Consider the following 21,996-nt stretch of genomic DNA (forward strand, 5'->3'; position numbering starts at 1 on the left):
CCCTGACTTCAGTGTTACTGGGTCAGGCCTGAAGTGATTCACATTTTCATAGTACTGTACAGACATAAATTAGTGAATGAAAGATGTGCATCAGGGTCATCTGAAAAACAGGAGTTTCCCTGGTCTCAGAGGATCACTCTGCTCTCCCAAGCAATGGGAATCAAGCAAAAGGAAAGAGAATGCTAGGAGGAAAATAAAAGGATGGTTGGCTAAAGGGCAACGTGGGTGTCCAGGGGTCTGACACAAAAAAACTCTATCAGGTAAGAACAAGGTTCTCATCATTACTCCAGGATTGGCAGAATGACCCTAGCGTTAACGTTTTGCACTTGTGAATTTAACATTTTCATGGCTTTTATTAATAATATAAGGGAGATTATCAATCATCAGTGATTGCCAAAGTGGCCAATAATTCAGTGATTTTCCTGAAAGTCACTGGCTCCTTCGGAAAAGTCTGACCTTGCTGTCCAAGGCCAAGTTCCCCTCCTGTGCCATCCTCAGGAATGCCTGTGGATGGAAGCTGCTGGAGACTCAGGGGCTTCGAAAAGCACCAAGCTCAGCATTTTCACTGCAACCTTCCCCCTGCCCAGCTTTTGGAGACCATCATTTTCCAGCAGGATGATGCTCCATGGACCTCCACCTCATCCTCAGCTTCATCATCTGAAGGAAGGGCACAGGGTGATTTTTTCTACACTCTCTGCATCTTGACAGCCATAAAGTGAGGCCTGGTAGAAGCATCACAGATTAGAGGTTGCCAGCCCACCATTCGCTCCTGAACTTCTTAGGAAAGGGGATCATTATCATTTCCCTATTTTTTTTCATCCTGAAACATAATGAAGTTAAATGATATCCAGCCTTTCCTGAGCCTTGATGCAGGCTATGGTCACTCAGAGGGCTGGAGTGTGGATCCATTGTCTGGCACAAGGAACAGGGAGAGGGGGAATGGATTGAATTTTTAGAGTCTTTCAATTGCTTTTCTCTCCAGGCTCAGTAAGGAAGATGCAGGGTGGGGATAATTAGGAACAACCCCTCCTCTGAGGGCTGAATCAGCTTAGTCTCCTCGAGATCAGCTGCCAGCAGTGACCAGCATCACTGCCCTATTGCTGATCCCCAAATCCCTCTCTTCCCTCAGCAAGTGCCAATTTGCACACTGCCTCCCCAGCTCTGCCTCTGGAGCTGGGACCCCGACCTCCAACCTGGTGAAGCTGCAATGAGCAAACAAACCCCTGCTATTCCCCCCCCCCACCCCCCACTCCCCCCCCCCCCCCCCCCGACAAACACACTGCCAGTTAAATGTCATCTGTGTTCTCTTTCTACAAAAGATATTACAAAAGCCCCCTCCCCAGCCCCCCTCCCCAGAAAACATGCTTGCACACACACATCCATGGACACACGTGCCCACACACACACACACACACACACACAGATGCTCCACACACGCACATTCACACAGGAAAAACAGCTTGCAAACTCCTGAAGGTGGAAAAAGGCATCTTGCAAATGTGCCTTGGTTTTGATAAGTTCCCTCCTCCCCCCCTCCCATAAACCCCATGTTGCCCCTTCCCTCCCAATTAATTGCCTCATCTTCCCCTCCCTTCCCTTCCCAGCTCTTCCAAAATAAATATTCTTTTTATTTGTTGGTTTAAAAGACTCTTTTAGGCTTGTAAGCAAGAGAGAGGGAGAGAGAGAAAAAGAAAAGAAAAGTCTCTTAGCGTGAGAATGAAACCCCATCATCTCAGGAATCTATGAAAGAATAAACATGAAGGGGTTAAAAGCAGTGACAGAAGAAAGATTAAAAAATATATAATAGGACTGAAAAGTGAAAGATGAAATTCAGTAGTGAAATGGAAGTGAGGATAGAGCATGAGTGAGCACAGCCTATCGCCCCCACCAGTTTTTTACTCAATTTCTTTAAATCTCCCCCCCTCTTTTTTTTTTTTTTAACTTTTCTTGGTTTTGGGGTTTTTTTGTGTGTTTTTTCTTTTTTTTCTGTCTTTTTTTCTTTTTTCTTTCTTTCTTTTTTTTTTTTTTTTTTTTACAATGGTGTAAGTCCTTCAGCAGGAAACCAAAATCAAGACAAACACATCCCTCCCTGAAACCAAACCCCCTCCCATACCTTTCTCTCCCTTTACCCCACCCCACACTCCGTGGTTCTACATGTGCTGAAAAGAGAAGAGTAAGCTTAGAATAAATCTAATGAACCATAGGAATAAATGACAATGATAGTAAAGAGTAAAACCCAAACCCAAAAGACCACAACACTCCTGTGTTGTCATTGTCTGAGTGTCTGTCCCTATTATCTCTCTCGGAGGCCGCAGGCATCAATTTACATAGTACAACCAGTAAACAAGGTTGAAGAATCCAAAAGTGATTGGAAAAATGATCCGTGACCACTTGTCAATGGTGCTGACGTCTGTCAGGTCTGGGATTTTGAGCTTCAGCTTGGACGACCGCCGGCGCAGGCGGCAGTTGGCGCGGTTGCGGGCGGCGGCGTGGTGGGTCAGCGGGACGTGGCGGTCCAGGGTCGGGTGGTGGCCAAAGCCATCCCGAGAGGCCAGTGGCTTGCGGAACTGGATTCCTGAGCCTTCGAAGGACATGACAGAGTTTCGAGAGTCGCCCACGCTGCTCATCATGTCCGTGGCCAGCAGCTCGTTGTTCATGTCCAGCGTGCTGAGGAGGATGTTACCGTAAGGGTCAACCTGGAACGGGGAATACAGACACAGAGGTACTGGGTTGTGGCATTCACATTCTCTGGAAAAGTCCCTTCACCCAGGATTTTTCTCCTGGGAAGATGAGAAGCCTCAGAGAAAAGGAAAACAATTCTTATCTCATCTGCTTCTCCTCTGTTTTGCTCCTTTGGAATGTGTTTGGAGATTGTTTCATTGGATTCTAGTGTGAGTTGTTTTGACTCTTTGGCCAACTGGGGCCAAGCTGTGTCGAGACTCTGGAGAGAGTCACAAGGTTTTATTATTATCTTTTAAAATGAGTATTCTTTCTGTATTCTTTAGTATAGTACAGTATCCTTTAATATAATATAGTATTATAAAGTAATAAATTAGCCTTCTGAGAACACGGAGTCAGATTCATCATTCCTGGCTTCGTCAGGACATTTCCCAGAAAATACAATAGCGGGTGTCCTGTGTACCATTAGGGGTGATTCTGAACAGATTTCTGGGGAGCAATACTGTTGGAAATTATATAACTTATAAAAAATTAACTTTAGTCATGGGTTGGTTTGCCTTTGCCAAAGGGGGGTGGAAATTAAGGTTTCTCTTCAAAAGATTCTGTTCACCTAGGGTTTGAGTCTCACTAGGTGAGGCCTCAATCAGCAAAAAGAAGATTCCTAGATTCTGAGAGCTTAATATCTACGGGGTGGAAGTAGTCAGAAGACACATAGGAGATAGAGAGACATTAACAGGTATTAAAGCCCTGGCAGGTTCCCAGTCTGGGACAAGATTAATAAGATAGTCAAAGAATGAGAACCAAAAATAGCATTGAAGGAATCAATAGCCAAGAGGAGATCAAATACTAAGAATTGTGCAGTGCAGAACCAAAGAAAGAGCAATTTCTTTGGGGGGGGGGGGGGGAGGGAGGTGGTTTAACGTGTAAATATGTGAAAATTCTGGTAAAGAATCACATGTGGTTGGAATGATTTCCACTGCACATCCTGGCCAGAATAAAGTAATGCCTTTAATACTTAAAAGATGATCTTGGGGAGTTCCTTTTCTTCCCCAGAGTTTGGTGACTGTACCCCCGATGGGGTCATTTGTGAGCTCTGAACATGCTGCATTTGAGGGTTGTCCTCTGCTGCTGGGATAGAAGGAGCAGCCACCTGTTCTTGCAGCACATTTTTTACTGGGGAAAGTGTGGTTCTGCCAACACAGGAGGACAAAAAGCCACAGAGGGACTTTTGGCTACACCTGCCCCACGCAGGAGGAGGGCTCTGATGCGACTGGATGAGGATGATCAAGGCAAAAAATTCCCAGTAATCACCAGACAAGGAAAATTGGGATTCATCTCTCGTGATGAGCACAAAGGCTGCTCTGCAGCTCACCCAGTGGAGAGCCTGAATTCTCCTGCCACAAGGAAAGGAGAGGACAAACCTGCTCTCTCACCCTCTTCTCCTCATAGCGGTGGCGCTCGTTGTTGGCCTTGCTGACGCGCTCACTCTGCTTCTTCTGCTGCCGGGGCCCTCGCCCGAAGAATATGTAGTTGACAAAAGCATATTCCAGGAGGGCCAGGAACACGAAGACGAAGCAGCCCATGAGATAAACATCAATAGCCTTGACATAGGGGATCTTGGGGAGAGTCTCCCGCAGGTGGGTGTTGATGGTTGTCATGGTAAGCACCGTGGTGACCCCTGTGAGGAGAGGGCAGGCGCTCTGTTACCCACTTGGGATGGTTTCCTGGAATGCTGTCCTCTGCTTCCACATCCCTCCTTCCAGCTGGACAGCCTCAGGAGGGATGGGAGCAGTACAACTGGGAAGGAAGCTGTCGTTATTCTAAGCCCACATGCCCACTCCAAATTGCTGCAGAAAATGATCCAGCAGCAAACAGCTGGAGAAAGTGTCAAAGCTGAGCATCACTAGCATGATGGGGATCAGCATCCCTGTTTCTTTAAGTCCCCCTGATCTTCTCTCTTTCTCTCAGTGTGGTAGGAAACATTCAGTTTTGCTCTTTTTTACCCTCTTCTCCTCACTTTTTTCTCCTTCATGAACTCATCAGGCTTCACTGTGGGCGACTGAATGCCTCAGCATCCTTGGCATCATGAGTTTATAAAACTGCTGTGTCTTTCAAATGCCATGAATTGGAGAAAAAGTGAAGAGATTTCCTTCTCATGGCATTCTCTTTTTTTTGCCTGCCTTGTAGGCTTCTGTCCTTGACCCCATCAGTTCCCACCTTCCTCTCACCAGCTTTACCATTCATTACATCAATTATCGCTTATACACATTCCTCCCATGGTTCTCACACTCTCCTTTTTAGGCCTCCTCACATTTCTTGCATCTTAAATGAGCATTTTGTGAACACTTTTGTCCCCATCTACTCAGTTCCGAAAGCCTGATTCACTATGATTACTCTCACAGCTTCAGTCCTCTTCTTCAGCTTCTTCTCAGACTCCTCCCTTCTCTGGACTGTGCCTCAGACCTGCCTCTTTGACAGCCTTCTGCCAGCTCCAAAAACACGGCAACGAGCCTTCACACTTCTTTTTTGGAGTGGTAACTCTTCCCCTCCAACCCAGTCTTCCTCTGCTTCTCTAGCTGTTCTTACTACCTTGCTGATCTTCTTTTCTCCTTTTTCCCTTCTCTTCTCTCTGTTGGCAGCTCTAATAATCTCCATGACCTTAATTTGCTCCTGTGGTTTCAGCCCCACCTCTACAGTGATGGCTCTCTGTGCACCCTGGACCTCTGCTTGCTCTGCTTCCCCTTCACCCTCGCTGTGCTTTGGTGTCATTCCTGATAAAAGACTGAGAGAACTATTAGCCTTCAGTTGGGTAAACAGAAGGGAGATATATTTGTATACACACAATATGGTCTATATTTAGGCAGTAGTCTAAATATACAGAAATCTGAGGCAAGGAAAGGGAGAATAGAATGTTCTCCATGTCTCCATTAAGAAGTGGATGAATTGCAATGGAGACTTAGGGCAAAGAGGAGCTCTTTGACTGTGCAAGCAGGTAAATCTGGAGATAAAGTGACCAGAGGAGGCTGGGGAGTTTCTTTTTTTTGGAGCTTTTTATGGATAACTTAGGTCAGGAACTGTCAGGAATAGTTTAGAGAGAGCTGTTGCAGTTCTGATCTACAATGTTCTTTTTCTGTCTTCTCTCCAGATGTCAGCAGAAACTCAACAGCTGTGTATCTCACCTCCACCCTCTTGCTTGTGCTTCCACAATGTCTGCCATGGTCTCTTTTTCTTCTCTCTCTGATTACACTCCTGTCAATGCAACTTACACTTTGAATTTACCAATTTCTTCTTCTTCCCTCCCTGCTCCAGCCTCTCCAAGCAGGAAAAGCCAAATCACCCCTTTTATACCTTTCTACAACCCACCCCTCCTCTGAGTCTTCTCAAACTCATTCTCCTAGACCTGCTTGAAGCACCCAGGCTTTGCTGTAAGACCCAGCCTGTACCTGAGCTGCACTGCCTCTCTGAGCCTTGTCCCACTCACAGATCCAACCTGCTCCTCCTGACCTCTCCTACTGCCCTGGAACTTCCCCTCGTGTTGCACAGCCCCATTCTCATATGCCAGCCATCCCCCTTCTTCTGTTCCTCCTTCCAAACCCTCATCTGCCATCCACCCCCACTGCCCTTCTGTTGCTTAAAAGACCTCATTTCCACCCCCCTCTTATAGGAAAACATTCCTATTTAGGGAGCATGTGCCAAAGAAGGACTTGGACTTTAACTGCTGTCCCACATTTGCCTTGGCCATGAAGGTCTTTGTCTGCAGAGAGTGTCTGTATGGGGCCTGAGCTATCAGAAAAACGTGCAATGCCCCTTCCTTTATTTCTTTCGTCTTTTAATCATTCCCATACAACCTTTTGGCTGTCCAGCCTCAGCATTAATCACACAACTGGCCACTCCTGGCACACCTGCTGACAAAGAGGGGCCCAGATTTCTCTTCTCAAGAAAACCAGTGCAAACCAGAGTGAAGGAACTCAGGACATGTCAGGGTCCCACGTTCCTGAGAATCAGTGGCCATCTGCGTTTTTGTTTGGAGAGTTTAAACACACACCCAGGACATTTTTGGTAGGACCTTTACTGATTCAATTAAACAGGCTCCAGTTTGGGAAGTACTAATAAACAAAACCAAAACAAAACAAGTAACACTTCTGACTGAAAATTTAAATTTTTTTCAGAAAAAAAATTTATGTCCATTTGGGATGACGACTTTGACAGACTTGCTTAATTGCTACCTCGTAAAGAAAAGGGATTTTCTTTGTTTCAGCTGATCTCCCTCAAGAAAACAACTCTGAAATACAACAAAAATGTCCATACCCAGTGCCACTCGTGCAGCAGAAGCATCATAGTTGATCCAGAAGGAGACCCAGGACAGGATGGTGATGAGGATGGATGGCATGTAGGTCTGCAGGATGAAGTAACCAATGTTCCTCTTAATCCTGAAACTCAGGGATAAGCGCAGATACGAACCTGCCAGTGAGACATCAAAGGAGGATGTGGTGTGAGAGCAGGGCAAGGCTGGATTTGTGCTAAGAGCTTAGGTTAGGAACTGAAATTTTATTTGGACAAAGTTCTCAAGAGGCAGGAACAATGAAAAATCTCCTGTTTTCTGCAGAGGGTTTTGCAGACTGGTCAGTTTTTGCAAGGGGTCCCTTCAGAATTTGCTCAGTTGCCCCAGAGTATTAAGAAGAAAGGAAACTCTACATAAGTGACATTATTATATCAGCCATCGTGGCAGAATGGCTGTTCAGTGCTGGAATTGCTGTTGTGGTGCCAGCCAATATGATGGAGGCTTACACAGGAGATTTTAACCCTATATTTGGGTGCCACTAGATGATTTTCCAATGTTTTGTGTGCCAGCTCTGCCTCCAAACAGCAATGAAGATCTGAATCATATTTTTCCCATGCTGTTCTAAAAATGGGTTATGGTCAGACTGGGCAAATTCATATGCAAATAGAGTACTGTTAGTTAATCTGAAGGTCTCTTTTTTATTATTTTCCAGTTGTTGCAACTTCTTACTAATCTTTTAGCAAACCTAATGAGGATAGTGAGGACAATAAGTACTTTTTACAGTCCTTCCACTGGAGCAGGCTAATTTTGACAGGGACAAAGCAGTGTCTCTTTCATTGCTGTGAGACAAAGTCCAAATAATTTCTCCTGCCCACCTCTGTCCCTCAGGCAACACAGGAGCCTGAAGTATGGGTTTTCTTGGTAATCCTGGCTGGCAGCTAAAGTAAACAAGAAAACAGCAGTTTTAAACCATCAAGGATATAGACTGGGAAAAAGGAGGTGTTGTTTTCTCACCACCATGTGCCATTTGTATGGCTTGAACACAATATTTCACCAGTCTTTTTTTGACAGGTGTGTGCTGTGCTGTTTTGGCAGTGAACTCCACCTCAGACCAGCAACCAAAATCCAACCCCCTCCAACTTTTCAGCTGGCAGCATGTGAATCGTCCCAGGTATTCTCTTGAAACCTTTTTATTGCCATGTACAGATGGGTTTGCATCATTTCATAGCCCACTTGCTTCTCAATGGATATATTTTCTCCTTACTATTGCACCTACATTAGCTTTGAGACCCAGATGTAAACCACATAAAAAATCAGATGAAGGCTGAGAACCTTCTGAAGAGGTTCTGAGCTCACTCATTATTTTGACTAAGAAATGGGAAAAATTGCAGTGGGGAAAATGATCCTGAAAGTCTTTGAAGAGAAGCAGACATTAAAAAAAAAAAAAAAAAGAAGAAGAAGAAAGAAAAAAATAAAATGAGAAAAAAGCAAAACTGTTGGGTGCAGAAGACACTTTTTTATAGAGGAACCCCAAGGTGAAGCCTAGATCCTGAGTTAGTGCCCCAGCATGTGAACCAGAGGGATTCAGACCAACTGATCAGCAGCAGGCTTGCCCATTCCATGCGTCCCTTCACCAGAGACTCACCAGTGGTGAAGACCACTTCCCTGCTGACCAGCCTCTGCTCGATGATGGTGAACTGGGGCAGCTCCAGCACCTCCATCCCCGTGACAGCAGAGTCATTCCCTTGCCAGAAGAAGACAATGTCATCCACCGTGTAACCATCTGCAGGGAGGAAGGAGCACACAGGGAGAGCTGAGCTGACAGGCTGGACCAGAGGACAATTCCATTTGCACTAAAATGATCTGGAAAAGTATCCAAAAGAAAGCCCACACCAAGCCTAGCCGCTCCTTGCTGATGTACTTTACTTCTTCAGCTCAGCTTGGCAATACAGTCCCCAGGAGAGGAGATAAAACTGGCCAGGACTCCCACTTCTGGCTAGAATTCAGAGCAAAGGTGAGGCATCCAGCCTCGACTTGCACAATGTGATCTCCATGGCTGATATGACAGGGACTTGGGCACCAGGAGCCTCTGTCAAATGCACCAAACGCAGCATTTTGCTTTTTAAAAACTGCCTCCTTTTACCAGGAGGGGGAGACCATACAGTGCAGAGTGGTGGGACTGGGTAAACAGGGCAGCTCGGTATTAAAAATTCCCAGAGAGGAGAAGATCTGTAGCAGCAGTTGAAAAGAAGTTGGAAGATCAGAGCACCTCCCTTTTCTAAGCGCTCTCAGTCAAAATTCAGATCGAAGAAGTGAACAGAGTCTCTGAGGCTGGGGGCTGTTTTACCAAGTGCTGGCTGAGAAGAGCAGTAATGAGAGAAGAGAGGAAGGGGAGCCAGCCTCAAATATTCATCCCTTACATTTCAGGGCCATGGGTTTGCTAACTCAGCCAAGCTTCTTGCTTTAACCCCAAAATATACGCGGCAGGCAGGGCTGCATGGGCTGGAAATGTGACCCCCAAGTGCTCTGGACTCGTGGGGGATGAGGGCCGGGGGATGAAACACCTCACCCACCAGTGCCTGTCCACAGCCCTGCCCTGTCCTTGGGGCAATGATACATCACAGCTTGAAAATCAGATCTCTGTATGTTTTGAAGCCCTTTGGCTGTAGCTGCACGAGGGTGGTCTCAGATTCAGTAAAGCTTCCTGGGAGCAGTAAGAAATGACCAGGCTTTGGTGCAGCTCGGGGCAAGGCTGCCTTCAGAGTGTGAGCCCCACGTGTGCGCACAGACAGCCTGTGTTCAGCACTGCACTGCAGCACAGCAGCCTGCCTTAGCCACCCACCCTGGCAGCACAGGCCATGCCAGGCTCACAGCCACTCAGCAGAGTGCCACCACACCCAGCAGCTGGCATCAGGGCAACGAGGGGCTGTTGAATGCAGCACCGAGGAGAAATTCTTCTTTGGGGGCTAAGGGTTACCCCAGATCAGAGGTGAGCCCTCGAGGACAGTGTGATCCTGAAGCTGCTGAGTGGATAAAGGGCTCAGCAGTCCGCTCTGATCTCACAGCTGACTCTGCTTTGAGCTGCAGGCTGGACTAGAGACACCCCGAGGTGTCCTCCCAAATGGAATTATTTGATGAGTGTGCAGTCTCCAAGCCCACATCCTGCGCTCTCACTCATTACTGCGCTTATTCATGGGTGCCAAAATACAAACCCAATCTTCCAAATGCCATGCCACATCTGCTTCTGATGGAAATCGGCTAAGCCAGGGCTCCTCCTCCTCCCCCAGCTGGCATGTTCCTGCTCCCAGAGTGGCAAACCCTCACACCTTCGAGCCCCCAGGGTTTCAGGACCCTTGGTTATCCTGCTCACACTCCATCTCTGTGCACAGCACCTCTTTTGCATCACTCAGCCCCAAGATGGAACCAGCAGGAAACACCAAATCCCCTCCACTCCTGCTGATTCCAACCCCCTCCCAGCTCAGAAACACTGTGCATGATTTCATGTGGGAATTTATCTGGCTCAGACCCTCAGGCTCCTGTGGTTGTTCCCAATTTCTCCAGGAGGTTCCGGAGCCCTTTCCTCCCAGAGTTCCCCCTCTGCAGAGGTGAGACCAGCCTGGAAACAATTCACCTCTGCACCTCCTTTGCAGTAAACAAACCACACTGAGCTGTTGAGGTTTCTCACTCACTGCACAACATGTGCTCCAGCCCTTGAACCACTTTTCAGCATCTTCCCTCAACCTCTTCCGATTTCTCAGCTTCCTCCCTAAATTTTGGAACCCAAACACAGACAGAGCCCGTTTCCCCATCTCAGTGACATGTTCAGAGGCCAATCAATGCGGAGCTCTGACTCACGGCTCCCCAGGTTTATATAACAGGGCTCTCTCCAGCCCTTCCTGCCAGAGGCACAGAACCTCCGGCCTCCCTCAGCTCTCCGTGTGGCTCCAGCCCCGGGGATGGCCCTGCAGTCCTGCACACAGGCCCAGAGCTCACAGAACTCGGCTGTGTTCAAAGCCCTTCCGGATGGATTCCGATTGGGAAGAATTCAAATGCGCAGCGAGCGAAGCCCCGCACGCTGCTATCTTCATCATCCACAAATTTAACAGCAGTGACTTCAAATTTACTTCCTGATCAGCAATGAAAATGTCAAATTGCAGTAACTAATTTTAGGAGATCTCACAGTTAACTAGCTCTATTCCATTTATTCTATGACCTGCTGGTGCTGGGTACCAATTTTTGTATTTTAATTTTTTTATTATGGCATTATGCAATATGAAATCGAGCATGTTTTTCATGAAGCCATTTTTAAAAAGTGTTTCTAAAGGGAAAGGTTGCTTGGTCTAAAAATAAATGCTTCACTTTGATTTCTAGCTTTAAAGAGAAAACCAAATTTCCATTTTACTTCTAAAAAGTAAACGAACTTTCACAAAGACAAGTTATTTCCATCTGAAATATCGAAAAGTATTGATGTGACGTCTTAAAATGTCAGATTAGCAGTCTGTTTGCAGCCTGCCTCATCAGGTTTTTGTTGGATCCTGGCATGCAGATAGGCAGGGTATACGTGGTTAGGGTTATTTTTGGGGTGGAGGGATGGGATCAACAGGCAGTGCTTATCTCCTACAGGTAAGAGCCCTGAGCTGCTTCCCAAACCCAGCATCCCTGCATCAGAAAAGGGCTTTTTCTCTGAGGTTTGGGTCGGTGTTTTTTTTAAAGTACATTGTTTTTATAATCCAGCCCTGAAAGGACTGATGTTCCAGAGTCAAGGGGAAACAAAGAAAATGGAGCCCTGCAGATTGCAAATGTGCAAGTGTGTAAAAGACAAAAGCTCTGAGGGAGGAAACAACTGGATCTCCTCATCTCGGCCTGGGTCTCAGGAATATTGTGAGGAAATGTAGCTTTGGTGAACAAATTGGCTTGACATGACCCATTAAGAACAAAATCACAACACGGGGAACTGTGGGTAATTCCCTGCCTTCTGTTCGCTTGGTTCTACTGTAAATGGTTCCCAAACTGCTGAGGAGTGGCAGAAATGACATTCTGGCACTCGTGCCTGCAGCAGGACCTCATTTCCATCCCCTGACCCTGCACGGGTAGGATGGGGAAGGCAGTGCCCAGCCAAGGTGCTGTGGGAGCTCCCTGATGGAAGGAGCAGCTCCCAGATCCCTCTCTGATGGAAGGAGCAGCTCCCAGATCCCTCTCTGATGGAAGGAGCAGCTCCCAGATCCCTCCCTGATGGCAGGAGCAGTTCCCAGATAATCCCCCCGAGGCTGCCCCGGGAGCTCTGCTGCCCCTCAGCCCTGGAGGGAGCCTGCCGTGCATTTTTATCAGGGAGAGCTGCACCTCCTCTGCCAGCACAGCTGGAAGAGGATTTCCATGGGCGTCCAGGGAGCATCCAGGCAGGGATGAGGGCTTGGGTGCCACCTCCCACACGGAATGAAGCCAGCCATGAGCCAGGACAGCTTCCCATGGCTTCTTTGAGGCTAAGGGAGGCTTCCCCCACCTTCCTGGGGCTGATTTTAATGCCCAGCCTGCTGCCAGAGCCCCGTTTTCCCGGGAATTTCCCCCATGGGTGAGGAGCCCGGCGCTGTGGCAGCCCTGGGAGGCATCCCCAGGAGCGGGGAGCTGTGGCCGGGGCGGGTGGCATCAGGTGGCACCGCGTGGCAGGGGATGTGCCCGAGGCATACGCACAGCTCTCGATCTCCAGCGTGCAGTTCTGCTGGTCCAGCGGGTACCTCCGCAGGTCCATCATGCAGGCGGCCGTGGTGGTGATCCTGAAAGGGGAAGAGGGACAAAAATGAAAAATAAAAAAAAAGAAAAAAAAAAAAACGGAATGAAGCCAGCCATGAGCCAGGACAGCTTCCCATGGCTTCCTTGAGGCTAAGGGAGGCTTCCCCCACCTTCCTGGGGCTGATTTTAATGCCCAGCCTGCTGCCAGAGCCCCGTTTTCCCGGGAATTTCCCCCATGGGTGAGGAGCCCGGCGCTGTGGCAGCCCTGGGAGGCATCCCCAGGAGCGGGGAGCTGTGGCCGGGGCGGGTGGCATCAGGTGGCACCGCGTGGCAGGGGATGTGCCCGAGGCATACGCACAGCTCTCGATCTCCAGCGTGCAGTTCTGCTGGTCCAGCGGGTACCTCCGCAGGTCCATCATGCAGGCGGCCGTGGTGGTGATCCTGAAAGGGGAAGAGGGACAAAAATGAAATTAAAAAAAAAAATAAAATCTGTTGTGTCTGCTTTTTTCTTAAAAAAAGAGAATAAAAGGAGAAATGAAAGGCATAAGTGAAAGTCAGGCAGCATTTGGGGCCGCTGTTTCCCTGGAAACCAGGGAGATCCGGGGTGGGAGGTGTGCAGGGGGGGGCTGCTGCGGCTCACCCCCAATGGCACGGCACAAACCTCCGTGACTCACGTCAGCAAGGCAGCATCTCTGCTAACGGGGTGGGGAGGGGTCTGTGTGCCCGCTCTGCCTCTCCCTGGAGAGAGACAAAGAGCCCGGGAGCAGGCACAGCTCCGGCTTGGGGGGGAAGAGGGGAGGCTGCCGGCGTGGGTCGGGGAGACAGCCGTGTCCGTGAGGCTGGGCATGGGCTGGCTCCATCGCCCAGCAGTGACCTATTGCTGACGGCATTATCACCCCCCTTTCCTCACAAGCTGCCCCAAACCCCCTAATGACAGCTCCCCTTCCCCGTGCCCCTCCGTCGTGCCCACTTCGGCACTGCCAAAGCCCAAAGCCCAAAGCCCAGAGGGCTCCGGCAGAGCCCTCCCGCTCCACGGCCCCGCTAACGGAGGCACCCGCGCACAAATCATTGCGTGGTCATCAAAGACACTTGGGGGATGTGTGCGGGTGTGTGTGCATCCCCCAAAAAATAAATATGGGGAGAGGACGAGGGTGGGTGCTGCTTTGGGGTGTTGGAGCATGGGGAGGACACAGAGCAGCGCGGTGCCTGCGCTGAGGTTCAGCTGAGGATGCCAGGAGGATCTGTGTGTGCTGTACAGGAATATTGTACGTCTCTGGGATGCGGGATTTTGGGGTGGCATAGATGAGGGCATGAGAGGCAGGGACAGAGTTAACTCCCCAGCATGGCAACAGCGCCCTGGAGTTAACAGGCTGCCCCTGTTTCTCAGATCTATTGCTCCCCTCACCCTTTGATGCAGTCTTCCCGTGCGATGGATGTGTGCAGAGAGGGGGGAGAGATTGCTGCATTCTCCCCCTATTTTTTCAATTAACCATCTGGAAGGCATTAATCAAGCTACACATTTTTTACTATGTAGGCATAACCAGTGAACTGTTAACTAGAAAGCTTTATCTTCTGAGCCCTGTGGCCTGAGAGAGAGAAAAGAGAGGGAAAAAAAAGAAAAACAAGAAAGCAGGGAGGATGAGATGGCGAACCAGTGAAAGAGAAGGAAAAAAAAAAAGAAAAAAGAAAAAGCAAAAAACATCAATGGTAGAAAAAGAGACCAGAAAGGGGGAGAATATGGGTGAAGCTGGACATAAAATTGGAAATGGGGAGGAGGGGGGAAGAAGGGAGGGTAGAAGAAGGCGGAAGAGGGCTGCCCCAGTGGGGGTATCGGGGCAGGGGCTGTGGCGGAGCAGGCTGGCAGCCCCGCAGAGCTGCTGGCTCTTTAAGAAATCTCGTGTGCTAAATTTATCTTCTCTGCTGTCTGTGAAGTCTGTTTGTAGGAGATGAAGCCTTGAGGAGAGCCTTTGCCACTGCCTGCCGTGCTATAAATAGATCCGAAGAGACGAAGGGAATTTATATATATCCTCACTGGGTCTAGATACAACACTGCAACTGCCCTCTCTCCGAGCAGGGGGCCCGGGCGAGCTCTTAACCCTTTCATCTGTAATGCACTTGGGGTGGAGGAGAAAGCTCTGAGGGGGGAGAAGGACAGCAGGACAGGAACAACTTAAAAAATTACCACCGCAGCCTTGCCCTTGCGTGGATTGCTTTCACAGCCTCCCAGCCAGGCAGCTCTAGGAGGGCAGCTGGGAGCACAATGCCTGTCCCACCCTAATCCTGCTGCTGTGCTGGAGTAACTGGGCATTATGGTGGTGGGGGCAAACCAAAAGGGGAGCTGCAACCTTGGCAGGAAAGCCCAAGGTGGAGAGTCCACGGTGGCCGGGCGCAGGGACCAAGGAGCGGGATGAGTCATCCCCCTGTGCTGCGCACAGCATCCACTCCCTGGATTATGCTGCACCCCTGGGAAATCGTGGCCACAAATGCGCTTCCCTGTTTTCCCTAAAGTGTGAGATGCAAAAAATGTATTAAATGAAAATTTTCCACCCCATTTGTGGAGCCCCGCGGGCTAAAACCTTTGCACAGTGTCCATCCCAAAATCGCAGCCTGGCTGGCTGGCTTGGCTGCAGAAAGGACATGCAGGCTGCTCTGCTCACACAGGGACCCTCTCGCCAGGATTTGCTTATCACCTGCAGTGCTGGTTGGAAATGCAGAGCGTGACACAGTGAGAGATGGCTACCACACTCCATGCACCAAACCCTGCTCACGCTGGCAGCTGGCAGAAATCCGCAGCCACGCCAATGATTTTTGCAAGATCACACCAATTTGTATCAGCAGAGATTTACATCAGGGCAGAATTTAGCCCTGTTGATTCAAAAGGAAGGGACAGGTAGGACAGAAAGGAGAAAAACAAGATTAAGAGGACATTTGTCCTCAAAAAGCCAGATAATTTCTTTCTTTGCAATTAAAGGGCAGGTATATCCACACTGTGTGGCTCAGCATCCTCCAGACATACCCCAGTTAGACGCAGATCCCAAACTCTATGATCTGCACATATAAAGCTGCTTGGGCAGGTAAAATTGGAGCCATGTCAGGCTTTGCTGTGGTTTTTGAGCAGAGGTGGCACAGCCATCCACAGCTGTGCCAGCCTGCAGCCACCTGCTCATCCAGAGTGTTTCACCTGCAGTGCCTGCCCAGCCTGGGGACACCAGCACTGCGGGACCACCGGGCATGATGGCCTGGGTGGAACAAGATTCAAGAGGCAGCTGGTCTGGGGCACCAGGTCCAGCTCAGGTCCTGCCTCTGGGCTTCCTAAACCCTGATAAACCAACCCAGCTTGGGGTAGAGCAAGTGGTGTATCCCAGAGAGATGGAGGTGTGTGATTCTTTAGACTTCAGATCTTATGAAGTATCCTGGACACTCTATTCCCTTTGATAGATCCTGCCTGAAGAGTCAACTTTCACCTGCTCCTAGAGGGGCCAAGGAGGGTTTTCTCCAGCTCCTTTGGTGGCTGTGTACCCAGGCAGGTGGGACTCATGGAGGGATGAGAGGCTTCATGCACCTCTCACAGTCAAAGGGGAGCATGAGCAAATCTGTCACCTCAGTGACCTTTTGGGGTCACAGTACATGCTACCTCTGGTCCAGAAGGCCACAGGACTAACCTTTGCCTCATTCTTTCATGGGTATAAATGTATTACGTGGATATACTCTGAGCTGTTGTGTGAAGAGATGGGTTTGCCTGGCACATGGGAGACTGCATGGAGGACAGGACAGGGGGATGGAGGGGGGGTTGACAATCAGGAGCTCCTGTCTCAACAGGCTTAAGAGAAAATCAAGGTGGAAGGAAAGTAAGAGGTGGAAAAATGAGGAGAGATGATGGCATGAGCACAGCTAGAGAAGGCAGGAGTGGAGATGACAGAGAGCAGAGCAGAGAGCACAGGACAGAGCAGCAGGGTAAGGTAAGAGAGGAGGATGATCAGGGGACACACGGGGTAAAGCAGCCTGAAGAGGAAGATCTGGAGGAGAACGAGAGGTTAAAAGAAGGAAAGCAGAGGAGCGGATACTCACTCAGTGAGCAGGGAGATGAGGAGACAGGGAACAAACCATCATCCTGTAAACAGCTCTAGACAGAGCACGCTGCCTCCAGAAGACGTGAGCACAGTGAAAGGGAGCAGGGAGCGCGGGGACCAGAGGGAACGCCAGGGAAGGATGCCACCTTCCCCGTGGCGCTAGCATGAGGCGCTGGCGCCCGGCCAGCCCGCATCTTCTCCCTCCCCCTCCTCCTCTCCTGCTTCTCTACCCACCTCCCTCCCCTTTTAAATTCAGAAATTTGTGTGGTGTGAAATTTCATCTGCTTTGACGGCGATTCACGGAGACACTGCCCGTGGAGGGGAGCGGCTCCCGCGCCGCACGCTCAGCGAAGCGTCCAGCGCCTTCCACACCGGCCCGGCCACCACCACGGCACCCTCCGGCTGCCCTCCCTCCCCCAGTCCCTGCCCACCCCACAGGCCTCGGGGTCAGCCCCTCACAACCTTTACAGCTCCTTCCTCACAATAAAAAAAAAAAAAGCCATTTGTGCCCTTGTCCTTAATTGTTTTTCCTGAGGTCTGTAGGCAGTTGTGCCATCCAAGTAGCCAAAGCCTGACTGCCCTGCTACTCCAGTGCACAGCTGGCAGGCAAACACGGGTCATCTGGGGGAAACTGCTGTGGAGAAAGCACTGCGCATCTCACAAAACAATAAAATAATAAAAAAGGAAAAAAGGGACATGGATGAGATGCTGAGGAACTCAGGCAGGCTGATGGAGATCCCCTTCTCTGCCAGCATTGAGTGGATCAAGCAGAAGGCAAAGCAACATGGATACTTCACCCTGGAAAGTAACCTCGTCCCCAGGAGACGTAGAGACCACCTCTAGAAGAACATCCATGGAGCTCTAAGTCACACAGGGCTAGTTCTGGGTGTCCGATTGTTACAGTGAGGAAAGCTCTGCCCTCTTGAAGCTCATATGGCCAGAGCAGATGCTGGCATGGGGAGGGTGGTGCAACCTCAACTGCTGCTCTGCACCAAGCCTGGCAGCAGCAGAGCATGACCCCACCACAGCTGCAGCTCAAAAGGGAGCACTCGGGCTGCTGCAAACCATCAGTGCTCCACAAATAGTTCAGTTCTCTGACATGAGCACCACCAGCCATTTCATTCCCCCTCTGATCCTCCTCATCACTGTTTACTTATTAATGGCTTCTTCTGTCTTATCTAGAATGATTATATAAGTGCACAGGCATAGAGCAGCATAGAGCTCCAAGCTGCCATTAAACCCTGCGGCGGTCCAGGGTCCCCTTTCCACCTCCTCCTTACCCTGGTGCTGGGCACCTTCAGGGGAGCTGCCCATCCAGCTCCTGCCGCAGCCACATCTCCCTCTGCTGCAGGCTCTGAAAACCCTTGGCCACCCATTCACCCTCTGCATCATCTCCAGAGTGTTGGGAGAGCCACAAGTGTGAGGGGCAAAGGATCACTTCCCAAAAATGTGGCCTGATTGCAAAAGGAGCAAGTCCAGGCTTTCTAAGGAGGATTGAGTAGGAAACAGGATAAGACCATTACCTTTGAGGCATTGCTATACTGAGTGGGGGGCTTTCCCCTTAAAGTTCATCCTCACAAAATAAACTTCTGCATCATGACTGGGTCTGTCCCAGCAAATTAAAAATGCCTGGCACTGTTTTCAGAGGCCAGTGTCAACTGGCATGGAACAGTCTTGGTCTACATTTCAATTTCTACCCCACAGAAAAGGGTCTGGCTGCATGCAGAAATCCTGTTGGGAATGGTCACCAGCCTCTGGTGGGCTCTAAATGGGGATGCCCAAGGGACTGTTTTGGACACAGAGCAAAGCCAGGAAACAAATGACTGTGGAGAACACTGATGTTCAGTGTCCAGGAATATTCCCTGACACCTTTGGCTTGGAAAGGACGCTGACTAAAACTTGGTACGGCTGAGAACAGGAGGGGAAGAGCACAAATCCCCCCACCACTGCCTTTCTAATTCCAGGGGAGACACAGCTGGCAAACACCTCACCCTGTTTCCCCATTATGGATGAAGTGCCACGATGCAGGGACTAACACAAACACTCTCACAGCCAAAGACAAACATTTAAGTTGCTGGTTACAACTTTCTGGATTTCAGATCTCCTGAGAATCTAAAGATGCTTGCATTCCCTCGGGATGCAGACTCCCAAAGCTCACAGCAGTTTGCAGCAATAAGGAGAAGGGATGGAAGCTCAGGTTCTGCAGGACCTATTCAGGCTCGCCCCATGGGGCAAGTTAGACTCCTACGGGAATTCTGGTGACTAAGAGTAGAAAGAGAGGCAAAATTACTGTTTTGCTAAACATGGGAATAAAACCAAAACCGAGTTCTTATTCTGTACATTCTCAAAGTCAGTCATAAAAAAACATGCTGGCAAATGTCACCTTCTGCCTGGCAGTAAGCACAAACTTCCAAGGGCCTGCAGGGATTTATAAACCCGTGGTGAATTTTGCCATTCTTTTAACACAGCCTGATCTTTGCAAACTCCTGGAGGTCATGATTGAACCAAGAGCAAGGCAAGGATATGGAATATTTTCCCCTCATGTCTGTTTGCCTAAAACTGATTCCACAAGCCTTGGCACAAGGCTGCTAAGGTCACTCTGTTTCCAAAAGCATCTGTGCTTGCATAGGCATCCTTTGATAAATAACAGTGTGTACACTGCAGTCAGGTGGGAGAGGAAAAGGAAGTTTTTCTAAACCAGTGCTCAGGGTACCACTCCTCTTACCAACCATTTTTCCACCCTGGCAGAGTGCAAACTGAGCTGCCTTGACTGCAAGGCTTTGTTTTCCTGCCCCTTTATTCCATCCCAAATGCACTGTGCATTTGACCAGCTGCCAGCTGAACTGGGGGACAAGAGAGTGGTGGAACAACTTTGAACAGTTTCTTTCCCTACAGTTGTTTCAGAGGTCAGTGACTTGCACTTAGCAGAGCTATCTCCTTTCAAGAGCATCAGGCTGGCACAAGTTGCATTAATAAAACAGCAAAACTTAAACCTATGGGAGGTGGCAAAGAACAGGCAGAGCCCAGGGACAGGCTTAAGAGTGGTGGCTGGGACAACAATATGCAGGAAGATGAAGAGATGCTGCCAGGGTGAGCTCGGGGCTCAGGGCACACCAGCTGCCTCAGGAGACAGTGGATGCTGCCTGACCTCTGTTTCTGCTAATAAACAACTCAGACTCAGAGGAGATGTAGCACAGGCAGCAATTCCAGCCAGGATGGTGCTTGCCTTTGTTCTTGCAAAGATGCAAGTATGGTAAGGATGGAGGAACAGCTTTGGCTTTGCTGCTTTGTCCTGCTTTAGTAAGCTCCAATTTCTTCCATGGGTTCTAAGATTATTGAGAAATTTCACATTATTAAAACTTTCTTCAAGTGTTTCCTGTTAAATCCATCATCCCAACCCTAGGAGACAAAAATGCAGGAGAGGATCTGTCATTAACCTCAGCTGGAGCTGAGCTCTTAATTAAACCCTGATTTCACCTCACCCACCTAAGGAACTCTGCTCCAACCTCCACATCTTTGTGCTAAGGAGCTGGCCCAAGGCAGGGCTTGGGGGTGGGAGCAGGACAAGGCTCCAGGACCAGCTCCAAGGGGATGGATGCATGGATGGATGAATGGATGGAGGGATGGATGGATGGATGGAGGGATGGATGGATGGATGGATGGAGGGATGGATGATGGATGGATGGATGATGGATGATGGATGATGGATGGATGGATGGATGATGGATGGAGGGATGGATGGATGATGGATGGATGGATGATGGATGGATGATGGAAGGATGGAGGATGGATGGATGTGAGTCCAACTTTTTGCACCCCAGCTGCCACGGGGGAGATTTCTCTTGCCTTTGCCTAACCTGCAGAGGGAGCAGGTAGAGCTCCCAGAGGCAGGGTAGAGCCTGAATCATCTCTCACATTTCCAGAGAAAACTCTCTCAGGGAGGGAAAGGGAAGCAAAAATAGTGAATTTCTTCCCTGCTGGCCTGTGAGATGGGAGAAGAAAATTGCTCAGTGGTCTCAGCACAGAAAAAAGCTCCTCAGTGTTAAAAACTCCTGTCTTAACCCATCAGGCCAGATTCTTGCAGAAAATCAACGAATACCCATGGAGAAAACAAGGATATGGCTGCAGACAGCAGCTCCAAGTGAGACAGGAGCAAAAGAAACCTTTTTAGCTCTCCTACTGGCTGGAGAGCTAAATGACCTCAGGCTGGGATGTGGGGAATGCAACACTGCCAGGGCTGGATCCTGATCAAGGGCCAGATTGGGCATGGGGGCTGTGGAGAAGCCCCCAAGAGGAGCCCCAGCCACGGGGAGCAGGCAGGGCAGGCTCTAGGGTGGCACAGGGGGCTGTGACAGTGTGACAGTGTCCCCAAGGCTGGATGGGCCAGCAGGTGGGATGTCTGACATCACCCTGCTCTGCTCCACAATGCCAGGTGAGCCAGAAGGGATGTCCTGGCTGCTGCCTTGCCCAGCAGCGAGGTCTGGTCCCCACGTGGGTCAGCAGTGAGAGGGCTGGTGGCCCCAGGAGCAGCTGACTGGTGAGAAGTCACCATGGAGGGCAGAAATGAGGTGCTGCCAGAACAGATACACCCAGCATCTCTCAGCTTAAAACGTTTTGAGGTGTTTGAAGCATGGCAATTCTCTCCCTCTTGCTTTAAGGGATTTTTTTTCACTGATGAGAGGGTTCTGCCTCCCCGGGAGAGCATTCCTTGGGCTCGGCACCCCACGGTGCCTTGGCACCTCTGCGTGCTCCTGAACTGACTCATCCCTCAAGCACACCTCGTTACATCACCAGGGCCAGGAATAAAAACCCCCACCTCACACATGCACACGTTCCCCAGCACCACCCCCACCTTCACAGGAGGAGATCCCTCCTTCCCTCCGCACAGGATTCAGCCTCCACCATCAAATTCCTCTGCAGTTTTCCAGTTGCTCAGTTTACACTGCTTGGGCTCTTTGCCAGCCAGGCATCGTCCACGCTGCTCCCTGCCTGCTTCCCAACATCCCAGATTCCCCACCAGCCCAGGCAGGCAGCCTGGCCTCCTCAAATCACCTGCTTTGCCAAAAATCCAGTTCTGCCTCTAATTAGAATGACACCAAACAGCTTCAAGATTTCCCTGAAGGATGCTTTAAAGCTGGTTTCAAATATGATTTCCCAATTACCACATGAGAATTTCAGCATTGTTACAGTGGTTGCTATTTTTAGCTCTCTGAAAACAGACAGCAAAATGCTGGTGAC

At 49.6% G+C, this 21,996-nt stretch overlaps 1 protein-coding gene across 2 annotated transcripts in view; it reads right to left on the reverse strand.

Annotated features, from left to right (window-relative positions):
* Nucleotides 1-2,243: 2,243 nt before the first annotated feature.
* The window catches only part of LOC121346484 (gamma-aminobutyric acid receptor subunit beta-4), a 72,927-nt gene continuing 53,174 nt past the window's right edge, over nt 2,244-21,996 (reverse strand). The window contains exons 5-9 of one of the 2 annotated variants that reach the window (XM_041424345.1): nt 13,047-13,129; nt 8,607-8,744; nt 6,988-7,140; nt 4,113-4,357; nt 2,244-2,696 (exon numbers count right to left, since the gene is read on the reverse strand). In XM_041424345.1, the coding sequence (XP_041280279.1) occupies nt 2,319-2,696; nt 4,113-4,357; nt 6,988-7,140; nt 8,607-8,744; nt 13,047-13,129 (997 nt within the window). In that variant the 3' untranslated portion in view covers nt 2,244-2,318. Of the gene's footprint in view, nt 2,697-4,100; nt 4,358-6,987; nt 7,141-8,606; nt 8,745-13,046; nt 13,130-21,996 lie in introns of both variants that reach the window. The other variant, XM_041424344.1, reaches the window with a different exon arrangement.

The sequence above is a fragment of the Onychostruthus taczanowskii genome, unplaced genomic scaffold (assembly GCF_017590055.1).
Source record: "Onychostruthus taczanowskii isolate IOZ18803 unplaced genomic scaffold, ASM1759005v1 scaffold81, whole genome shotgun sequence".
NCBI lineage: Eukaryota > Metazoa > Chordata > Aves > Passeriformes > Passeridae > Onychostruthus > Onychostruthus taczanowskii.